Source organism: Corapipo altera, unplaced genomic scaffold (genome assembly GCF_003945725.1).
Source record: "Corapipo altera isolate COAL_440 unplaced genomic scaffold, ASM394572v1 189, whole genome shotgun sequence".
NCBI lineage: Eukaryota > Metazoa > Chordata > Aves > Passeriformes > Pipridae > Corapipo > Corapipo altera.
The window spans coordinates 324,637-334,621 of record NW_020885064.1 but is presented as its reverse complement, the minus strand read 5'-3'; the positions used below and the strand labels follow the sequence as shown (position 1 = coordinate 334,621).

The 9,985-nt window shown below is 71.1% G+C and overlaps 3 protein-coding genes across 5 annotated transcripts in view; all 3 read right to left on the bottom strand.

The window, feature by feature from the left end:
- Positions 1–1,051, bottom strand: part of SMPD1 (sphingomyelin phosphodiesterase 1) — a 3,516-nt gene extending 2,465 nt beyond the window's left edge. For all 3 annotated transcript variants that reach the window (XR_003531920.1, XM_027669057.1, XM_027669056.1), the window contains exon 1: positions 168–1,051. Coding sequence is in view for 2 of the 3 variants with exons in the window: in XM_027669057.1 (XP_027524858.1) it covers positions 168–1,036 (869 nt within the window). In the remaining variant the exon portion in view is untranslated. The remainder of the gene's footprint in view (positions 1–167) is intronic.
- Positions 1,052–3,230: 2,179 nt separating this feature from the next.
- CCKBR (cholecystokinin B receptor) lies at positions 3,231–6,438 on the bottom strand. The gene is made up of 5 exons (XM_027669058.1): positions 6,263–6,438; positions 4,997–5,248; positions 4,465–4,729; positions 4,268–4,395; positions 3,231–3,884 (listed from the first exon to the last, which is right to left on the bottom strand). The coding sequence occupies exons 1-5, from the start codon at positions 6,417–6,419 to the stop codon at positions 3,367–3,369; spliced, it is 1,320 nt and encodes a 439-aa protein (XP_027524859.1). The 5' UTR covers positions 6,420–6,438; the 3' UTR covers positions 3,231–3,366.
- Positions 6,439–7,019: 581 nt separating this feature from the next.
- CNGA4 (cyclic nucleotide gated channel alpha 4) overlaps positions 7,020–9,985 on the bottom strand; it is an 8,545-nt gene continuing 5,579 nt past the window's right edge. Inside the window, exons 2-3 of the mRNA XM_027669066.1 lie at positions 8,253–9,273; positions 7,020–8,185 (exon numbers count right to left, since the gene is read on the bottom strand). Of these exons, the coding sequence (XP_027524867.1) occupies positions 7,083–8,185; positions 8,253–9,273 (2,124 nt within the window). The 3' untranslated portion in view covers positions 7,020–7,082. The remainder of the gene's footprint in view (positions 8,186–8,252; positions 9,274–9,985) is intronic.

The following is a 9,985-nucleotide window of genomic DNA, read 5'->3' as shown; positions in this document are numbered from 1 at the left end:
CCCCCCTCACCCCTGCTAGCCCAGGCCCCCCCATTGCTCCCTCCACTGCAGAACTCCCCCAGCCCTGTTACCCCAAACCCCACCTCCCCGATCCCCCGATAGCCCAGAGCCCCCAGCCCTGTGCCCCCTGATCCCTGGTACCCCAGCGCCCCGCCCGCCGTGCCCACCGCAGGGTGCGCAGGGCGGCGGGGGGCAGCCAGCCCTGCCAGGCCTCGGCCATGGCGTCGTAGAGCCAGGCGGCCGACTGGTTCCCACGCACGTAGGGCGGGGGGAAGGCGTTCACCGGGGTGGCCTCGTGGTTGCCCACGGCCGGGAAGACGCGCAGCCCCCCGAGGCGGGCGCGCAGCAGGGCCGTCACCGTGCGCAGTGCCCGCAGCTGGTCCCCGCGGCTCTGCTGCCACACGTCGTGCGCGGGGATGTCCCCGGTCCAGTACGCGGCCGCGAACCCTCCGGTGCCGTTACTGGCGTCGCCGGAGCCGTCGCTGGTGCGGCTGCTGGCGTTGGGGAGCTGTGCCAGCAGCGCGTCGATGGTGTGCAGGGGCAGGTCGCACTTGCCATAGGTGCCCCAGAACCCCGCGGCCCCCGGCCCGTCGTGGGGGGCCCCGCGGCAGCACAGTGGGTCGGGGCAGGCGGCAGCGCTGCCGGGCGTGTACCGGCGGTCCCAGTGCAGGTCAGTGAGGAACAGGATGCGGGCGGTGGGCGCACCGGGCGGCGGCGGCAGGGGGGGCCGCACCGGCGGCTTGGGGGCGGCGGGCAGGGACAGGTTCCAGGCGCCCAGGATGTCCCAGTGGCCGCAGCGGGGGCCCAGCAGGAGCCCGCAGGCCTCAGGCGGCCGCAGCACTGAGCGCGCCCAGGCCGCCACCACGTCGCGCTGGAACAGCTGCACGGCCTGGCGGCACACGGGCGGCCGTGCCAGCCGCAGCTCCTGGCACAGCCGCGATGCCACGCGCCCCACGCGCGCCACGTTCGGCTCCAGCTGCGGGGGTACACTGGGATGGACACAGCTCCCTGAAACGTGGGTGCCCCCACTACCCATGCCCGCCAGCCCCTCTGAATAGGGCATGCACCCCAAACCCCAGCTGCCATCGCTGCTCTACGCCCGCCAGCCCTGCACGGGGATGGGCACGGCGCCCTGTTCCATGGCCAGCCTCACTGCCCCGCACCTGCCAGTTCCCCAGGATGGCCATAGCACCTCAAGCCCTCACTGTCCCCACTGCCCCACACCCACTGGCCACAACCCCGGCACACTGACCCCCCATGTGTCCTCACTGCCCTGCACCCACCAGCTCCCCGGGATAGACCCCACACCCTGACCCCTGGCCGCTGACACTCTCACACCCACTGGCCACCCCCAGCCCTCAGCTGGGTGTCCCGAGGCCAAAGGGGTCCCACATGGCCCCCCATCCTCTCTGTCCCCTCTGCTCCCCAGCCCGGTTCCCTCCTGGGGAAGGACACGGGGTGCCCGTACCCCATCCCCACTGCAGCCTGTCCCTGTCTCTGCCTGCCCCCATTCCCTCCCATCGCTGTCCCGGAACGATGCTGCCGGCCCATCCTAGACTGTCTCAGTCCCTGTTCCCGTCCCTGTCCCAGCCCATCGCTGTCCCAGCCTGTCACTGCCCTGTCCGTCCCTGTTCCCCCAAGCAGAGCCCCTGGCCTGGCCCCGCCCGTCCCTGTCCCCGTTCCTGTCCCGGTCTCGTGCCCGTCACAAGCCCCGACCTGTCCCGGCCCAGCCCCGTCACGAGGGACCGGCCCGGCCTGCCCTGTCCCTGTCCCCGTCCCCGTAACTGAGCCCGTCCCTGTCCCGTCCCACTCCCTGTCCCCGCTCCTGTCGCGTCTCTGCCGCCTTGCTCTGCTCGTCCTGGTGTCCTGATGTCCCAACCCCGTGCCCCGCCCAGTGTCCCCCCGGTGCTCCCCGTGTCCCGGTGCCCCGGTGTCCCCCTCATGGTGCCCCCCGTGTCCCGGTATCTCCCTGGTGCCAGCCGTGTCCCTGTGTCCCCCCGGTGCCTCCCGTGTCCCGGTGCCCCCTGGTGCCCCCGTGCCCACCTGCAGCGCCAGGTCCAGTGCCCCGAACAGCACCCGGCAGGCCGGGCACGACACGTTCCTCCAGCCCCAGCGCGGCGCCGCCGCCACCAGCTGCTCCCCGGGGTCGGGGGGCAGCCCCGCCTGCGCCGGCCCCGGCAGCGCCAGCAGCGCCAGCACGGCCAGGGCCAGCGGCAGCGACCGCGACAGGGAGCGGGACAGCGGCAGCGACAGGAACCGGGCCAGCGGCAGCGACCGCGACAGGGAGCGGGACAGCGGCAGCGACAGGAACCGGGCCAGCGGCCCCGGCGGGGCCCGGACCCCGGCAGCCATGACCGAGGGACAGGGGGCGGGGCCGGCCGGGGGCGGGGCCAGCTCGGAGTTCATAGGAGAGAGGCGGGGCCGGGACGCGAGGGGGGCGTGGCCTGTGCCAGAGGCGGGGCGTTCGAGAGCAACGGGGGCGTGGCCGTGGCCAATAGCAGGCGGAGTTATGGGGAGAGGGCGTGGCCACCTGGGCGCACTGTGAGGGGCGGGGCCTGTGTTGGAGCGCGGGGCATGACGGGAGATGGAGTCCCGGGGCCCCTCGGCGTGCCGGGGGTGTAAAGGGGGGACATCGGGGCTGTGGGGTCACCCCCCGGGGGGCGGCGGGGTCACATCGGACCCGAGGCTCCCAGCCCCCCGCGGCTCTTCCCGCCGCCGCCAGGCTCGGGGTCTCCGCAGCGGAGGGTCCCATCCCGCCGCACCCCGAGCCCTGCGCGGTGCCGACCCCCCGTCCCGCCCGGGGCTGCCCCGCGGAGCCTCCGCGGCGGCCGGGCAGGCGTGGTGGGAGCACAGCAGTCGCGGGTGGGCACCGGTGGCACAGCTGTCGCGGGTGGGCACAGGACAAGTTTATTGTGACTGGAGCCGGGGAGCGGCGCAGGGGGACCCCGGTCTGTGGGCGCCTCGACTTCCCCCCGCTCGCAGCCTGCCCAGCCCCGAGGGTTCCCCTGCCTCGCCCTTCGCCCCCACCCAGACGGGGACTGGGGGCACTGGGGCTGAGTGGGGCTGGTGGGTGAGGGGGTCACGGGAGAGCAGGGGGCCGGGGGTGCCCTGAGCTGGGAGGCAGCGGGGGCACAGAGGGTGCTGGCAGCACCCGGGGTTGCGAGGTGGGGGTCTGGCTTGAGGGGGTCCAGCTCGGGGGGGCCAGGCTGCTGACAGTGGTGTAGCTGAACTTTGGAGGGGGAGGCCCGGGCCACGGGGGGCTTGAGGGGGACGGGGCTCATGGGGTAGGGGCTCAAGGGGGCCCCAGGCACTCATGTTAGGGCGCTCAAGGGGGTCCAGCTCAGGGGTCCAGCTCAGGGGTCTGGCTCAGGGGGGGCCCAGGCTGCTGACAGTGGTGTAGCTGAACTTGGAGAGCGAGGCGCTGGCCATGGGGGGCTCGTCGTTGGGGGGGCGGCGGGGGCAGGTGCGGCGGCACCCCCAGCCCGCACAGGTGGCCCCGAAGGCCTTGCGGAAGCGGCGGTTCATGAAGCAGTAGATGAGGGGGTTGGTGCAGGCCGAGGTGTAGGACAGCAGGTGGATGAAGGCAATGGGGGTCCCCGAGAGCGCCCGCTGGGCCGCCCGCGGGGCGAAGGCGCGCCAGGTGTTGGCAGCGAAGATGGGCAGCCAGCAGAGGAAGAACATGGCCACGATGACCACCAGCATGCGGATCACGCGCCGCTTGGCTGCCAGCTGGGCCCCTGAGCTGTTGACACGTGCCCGGTCCTGCTGCGCGCCCGCCCCCAGCGCCCGCAGCTCCAGTGCCGCGCCCGGGCGCGACAGTTGCAGGTAGCACCCGTCCCCCTCGTCACACCTGGGCACCACGTCCCCCCCGGCACCACGCTGGGCTGTGGGGCGAGGGAGCACGGTCAGGGCATGGCACTGGGGGGACATGATGCACCCCAACACCATGGGAGCATCCTCTGGGTGATGGGATGGGGTGTTAGGGGAACATGGGCATGATCACACCACCATGGAGACCTGAGGTACCCCAACACCATGGCAGCATCCTCTGGGTGATGGGATGGGGTGCAGGGGACACAGACACATCCATGGCATCACGGGGACACACTGCACCCCAAGGCTATGGGAACATCCTACAAGGAGGTCCCTGGGAAAGGGGATGTCCCCAGGGAATCCCCCACTATGGGGAGCTGCGGTGGGGGCTCTACCCTCCCTCTCATTCCGGGGCAGGGTCACCCTCAGTGTCACCCCCACCCTGTCCCCTCACCTGCCGCCTCCCCCTTGACGTGCAGCTCGAAGTGGATGCCGCGGTAGAGCTCACGGGAGATGAGCCCATACGCCACCGTCATCACCACGCCCGGGATGAAGAAGAGGACGAGGAGCAGCAGGACGTACCTGGGACAGGTGGCCCTGTCACTCAGTGTCCCCTCGTCCCCCCTGCCCCCTGTGCCCCCCGGGACTCACCAGGCCTGCCGGACGCGCTCGCTGGGCCAGTGGTGCGTGCACTGCGCGGGGGGCGGGCGGGGGGCGCGGGGGGCAGTGGGGCGCGTGGTGCTGTACACGGCGTAGGGCAGCATCAGCAGCGCCGCCAGCGCCCAGGTGCCCGCGATGACGCGGCAGGCGTGGGACCGTGTCTGCCAGGCGCGCGACTGCAGCGGGTTGCAGATGGCACTGTAGCGCTCGAGGGCGATGGCCACCAGGCTGAAGGTGGACACGGCCACTGACACCCCTGAGGGCAGTGGGGGCGTCAGTGGGTGTGGCATGATCCTGCAGCCCCCCGTGACCCCCTGCAGCCCCCCAGTGCACCCCACGTACCCATGAGGTGGGTTATGAGATCCCCACCCTGTATCCCACGTACCCATGCAGGACAATCCCTCCACACTCATGAGGCAGGACAATCCCCCTGTACCCATGAGGCAGGACAATCCCTGCCCCGTACCCATGAGGCAGGACAATTCCTGCCCCATACCCATGAGGCAGGACAATCCCCCCGTACCCATGAGGTAGGCGACGAGCTTGCAGACGGCATCGCCGAAGACGAAGGCGCCCATGAGGCCGGGCAGCAGGGTGAAGGGCATGCAGCACAGCGCCAGGAGCAGGTCGCTCAGCGCCAGGGACAGCAGGAAGCAGTTGGTGACGGTGCGCAGCCGCCGGTTCAGCGCCAGCACGGCCACCACCAGCGTGTTGCCCCCGACGCTCAGCACGAAGATCAGCACGTACAGCACCACGCGCACGGCCACGTCCAGCTCTGCGGGCAGCCGCGTTGGGGACCCCAGGGCACCCCAGAGGCACCACGAGGGCACCCCCGCAGGCACCCTAAGACTACCCCGGTGGCACTCCAGAGGCACTCCGAAGCCACCCCAGGACAGGTCCAGGCACTGAGGCTCTGGCTGGCTCCACGGGGCTCAGTGCAGAGCAGGCACCAGGCACCCCAGAGGCACCTCAAAGACACCCCCAGGGCACCCCGGAGGCACCCCGGCACAGGTCCGGGCTCCGGGGCACCGGGGCTCCAGCGTGACCGGGTGCCTTGGTGGGGATCCGGCAGCTGAGCATCCTGGCTGTCCCCGTGTGGCAGTTGCCGTGGGACCGGGGTGCTCCCACTGACCCCCGGCTCTGCTCCGTGAGGTTGGGGGGCCCTGAGCCACACGGGTGCCCCCATCCTGCCCACCCTCCCCCGGAGCTCGGCTTCCGGTCCGTCGGCAGCGCAGGGACGTGACCGGGGACGTCCAGACCCGGGAGCCGAGTGACAGCGGGGGCTGGCGGGGCCCGGCTGGGCGGGGGAGGGCGATGAGAGCCCCAGCCCTGACCGTGGCGTTGCGGAGTTCCAGTCGGGGAATGGGACTGGGAGGTCCCAGCCCCGTTGGTGGGTTGGGATTGGGGGTCCCGGCTGGTCAGAGGGGAGGGGTTGGGGGTCCCTGCCTTGTCAGTGGGGCCAGGGTGCGGGACGGGTGGTGGCTGTGCCACCCCTGTCGGGGTCCCCTCCGCCTTCCTGCTGCCCCGGCACAGCCCGGTGTGTCCCCTCCGGGATCCCCAGCGGGACCACCGGGCAGTGCCGGGGCCGCCGAGCCTCCGGCCGGGGTGCGGGGACCGGGATGCGGAATGTGATGGGGGACACGGCGGGGAACGAATGCAGCATCGAGCAAGGACCGGGGGCACCGGGGTGCAGGGCGGGGGGCACCGTGGCGGCACGGCGGGACGAAGCGGGGTGCCTGGGGGTACAGGGCCGGGCACGGGGGGTCCCTCCCGCCCTCCCCCCACTCACCTCTGGGCGCCGGGGGCCCGCGGAGGCCCCTGCGGAGGAGGTCGCAGGCGGAGCTGTTAGTCCCGGTGCCGGTGCCGTTCCCGGTGCCGTTCCCGGTGCCGTTCCCGGCGCGGCAGAGCAGCTCCTGCAGCGACTCGTTGGGGAACCGGGGATCCATGGCGGGGCCCCCCGCGCCCCCCCCCCCGCCCGCCGCCGCCGGGGGGGTCCGGCACCGGGAGGTACCGGCAGGCTCCGGGAGGGACGAGGCTCCGCTCCGCTCCGCTCGGAGCCGCCGGTGGATGAGCGGGGGCGGCGCCCGGCGCGGGGCGGGCCGGGGCCGGGGGCGGGGGGCGGCGGCGGCGGGGGGAGCCCGGGAGTACGAGAGGAACGCGGGGGAGTCGGGAACGAGGGAACCCGGGGGACGGCGAGGGGCACGGAGGGGCCGGGAAGCGGGGCTCGGGGAGTACCGGGATGCAGGCGGAGCCCCGGGCGGGTCGGGGGGTTCGCACGGGGCTCGCCGGGAGCGCTCCTGCGGCGGCGGCCGTCACCGCGGTGTCTGTCACCGTGGGACTGTCACCGTGGGACTGTCACTGTGGGGCTGTCACCGCGGTGTCTGTCACCGTGGGACTGTCACCGTGTCCCCGCGAGTGACCCCGGGACGGCCCGGCGGGCTGGGGGTCCCGAGCTGCTTCCGACTCCGGTACCAGCTCGTTCCCAGCCCAGACCCCACCGCTTCCCGACCTCGACCCGTTCCCTTCCCGGCCCCTTCCCCGTCCCGGTCCCCGTTCCCCAGCGGCAGCAGCTGTCGGTGTCTCGCTGCTGTGGCCCCCCAGGTGACCCCTCAGCGCCGCGGGACTGGTCCCCCCGCACCCCGACCCCTCGCAGGACCCCGAGCCCCGGGGATTTCCTGCACTTGTCTGGAACCCCGTGACCAAGAGGGACCCTGTGCCATGGGGGTACCCTGCATCCTATGGGGGCCGCCTCCCCCAGGGTGTCCCTGTGCTTTGGAAGGACCCCGTGCTTTAGGGGGAACCCGGCCCCCGGGGGGAACCTGTGCCCTGTGGGGAGCCTGTGCCCCCCTGTGACCCTGCACCCCACTGGGACCCTGTGCCCCAGTGGAACCCCGTGTCCTGGGAGGACCCTGTGCCCTGAGGGGACCCCACACCGTGGGAGTACCCTGTGACCTGGGGGGACCTTGTGTGCCACTGTGACCCTGTGCTATTGGGGTATCCTCTGTCACTGGGGGACCCTGTGCCCTGGGCAGACCTTGATCCCCAAGAGGACTCTGTGCCTTGGAGGGACCCTGCACCCCAGTGGGACCCCATCCTCCAGCAGGACTTGGTCCCTGAACAGGATCCTGTGCCTTGGGGGCAACCTGCACCTTGAAGGGATCCCAGTCACCGACAGGATCACGGGCCCTGAGGGGACCCTGCATCTCGGTTGGACCCTGTGTCCTGGGGGGCCCCTGTCCTCCAGCAGGACTTTGTGTCCTGGGGGGCTCCTGTCCTCCAGCAGGACCCCGTGTCCTGGCTGGCCACCGCGGTGTGGCCATTCCTGCAGCCCCAGCCATCCCCGCTGCCTCGTCCTGCTGCTGCCTCAGGTGCAGCTGCCCCTCGAGGCGCTGAACGCGCAGGGCCATGCGCAGGGCACTGGCCTCCAGCTGTGCCAGCAGCCGAGCCGCCCGTGTCTGCAGCCCCTCCAGGGCCACCTCCAGCCCCTGCAGCCGCCGCTCAGCCTCGGCCTCGGCTGCTGCCGCTGCTGCCTCAGCGACCGTGTCCAGCCGACCCATGCCCAGCAGCAGCTCCCGGCCCTTGGCCTCCATGGCGGTGCGGGCGTGGGGGAACTCGGCCAGCACCTCGGCCAGGTCCTCCTTGCCCAGGCAGAACAGGTCCGAGTAGCCGATGCTCAGGATGTTGGCCGTGCGCCTGTTCCCCGCTGTGTTCCCTGCAGGGTGGGGGGCCATGAGCCAGGGGGGCAGCGGGGTGGCGTCGGTGTGAGGTGTGGGGCTCACCCTTGATGTTGATGAGGCTGATCTCCCCGAAGTAGAGCCCTTCGCCCAGCACGGCCAGCTGCGTGACGCCGTCCTCGGCCACCACGGCCAGCCGGCCCTCGCGGACGAAGTACATCTCACGGCCCACGTCCCCGCGCCGGCACACGAACTCGCCGGGGCCGAAGACCTGTGGGCGCAGGCGCAGCACCAGCTGGCGCAGCACCTCGTGCCCCCAGCCGCGGAACAGCCCCACGCGCCGCAGGGCCGGCAGGTGCACGCTGGCCACCACCTCGGCCCGCAGCCCCCGCGGCAGGTGCTGCAGCACCGCCCGCTCCGCCGGCAGCTTGCGCTGCGTGCGCAGGTGCTGGTGCCAGCGCGCCACGCGCCTCGCCAGCCGCCCGCCCACGCCCCGCGCCCACAGGTACCGCCGCACCGGCCCCGCGTCGGGGTAGAAGGCGGCGTCGGCCGCGCTGAGGTTGGCGATGACAGCGCTGATGCTGCCGGTGATGGTGGCGAAGCCCAGCACAGCCAGCAGGAAACCAGCAATGGTGAAGAGGAACTCCTCCTCGCGCTGTGGCGCCGGCGTGTCGCCCACCATGGCCAGGACCAGCGTGGAGAAGTAGAAACTGTGCAGGTATCGGCGCAGCGGGCGTGCGAAGGCAGGGCACACCCAGGGGTCAGCGCCCAGCCCCAGCCGCGCCGATAGCGCGAAGTAGAGGCAGCCGTGCCAGTGGATGCCCAGCACCAGGTACATCATCAGCTTGGCCACGCGGAAGGTGTTGGGCCGCCCCGTGCGTGTCTCACACCGGTCAAAGGCCTCGAAGAGCCGTGGCGCCCGCAGGCAGCGGTTGGCACGTGCTGCAGGCACCCCTGGGACCCCCGGGACCCCTGGGAGCAGGCAGAGCAGCTCGGTGGGCAGCACAGCTGCCACGTCCCAGGGGAAGGCCCAGGAGCACAGGTAGCGCCGCCGTGTCCGGTTGATGTCCTGCACCAGGATCCCATCCTCCAGAAAACCTTGGGGGCAGCCAGGAGGGTCATGGCACTGGGGGGCCCGGGAGAGTTGAGGGGTAGGGGTTTCTCAGGGGGTCCCTGTGATGGAAGGGGCTGGCAGTGGGGACTAGGTGAGTGCCTGCCACGGAGTGTGGGGGGGTCCTGGACACCAGTACCTCTGGATGGGCACCCTGGGGATGTCACTGGGGGTCCCCTGGGCTGCTGTGGGGCTGAGGGGTCAGCAGTGCATGCTGGGACCCCAGAGTGCCCAACCAGATCCCCCTCGTGCGGGGTTGGGTGACAGCTGTGCCAGGTAGGAGTGCACCTGTGTGTGCACGTGTGTGTGTGTGTGTGTTTACACACCTGTGCGTTTGCATGTGTGTGTTTGTGTGTAACACACCTGCGTGTCTGTGTGTAACCCACCCCTGTGTCTGTGTGTGTGTGTGTGTCTGTGTGTAACACACTCGTGTGTCTGTCTGTGTGTAACATACCTGTATGTCTGTATCTGTCTCTGTGTAACACATCTGTGTGTCTGTGTGTGTGTGTAACACACCCATGTGTCTCTGTGTGTGTGTAACACTGTGTCTATGTGTGTGTGTAACGCACCCATGTGTCTGTGTGTGTCTGTGTGTAACACACTTGTGTGTAACACACCCCTGTGTCTGTCTGTGTGTAACACCCTGTGTCTGTGTGTGTGTGTAACACACCTGTGTGTCTGTGTGTGTGTAACACACTCGTGTGTCTGTGTGTGTGTGTAACACACC

Excerpts from the sequence above, each read along its gene's own strand:
- CCKBR (XM_027669058.1), bottom strand. The coding sequence starts at position 6,419 with ATGGATCCCCGGTTCCCCAACGAGTCGCTGCAGGAGCTGCTCTGCCGC. Across the intron at positions 4,730-4,996 it reads GCTCGTCGCCTACCTCATGG|GGGTGTCAGTGGCCGTGTCC; the intron begins GTACGGGGGGAT and ends CACTGCCCTCAG. Across the intron at positions 4,396-4,464 it reads GAGCGCGTCCGGCAGGCCTG|GTACGTCCTGCTGCTCCTCG; the intron begins GTGAGTCCCGGG and ends CACCTGTCCCAG.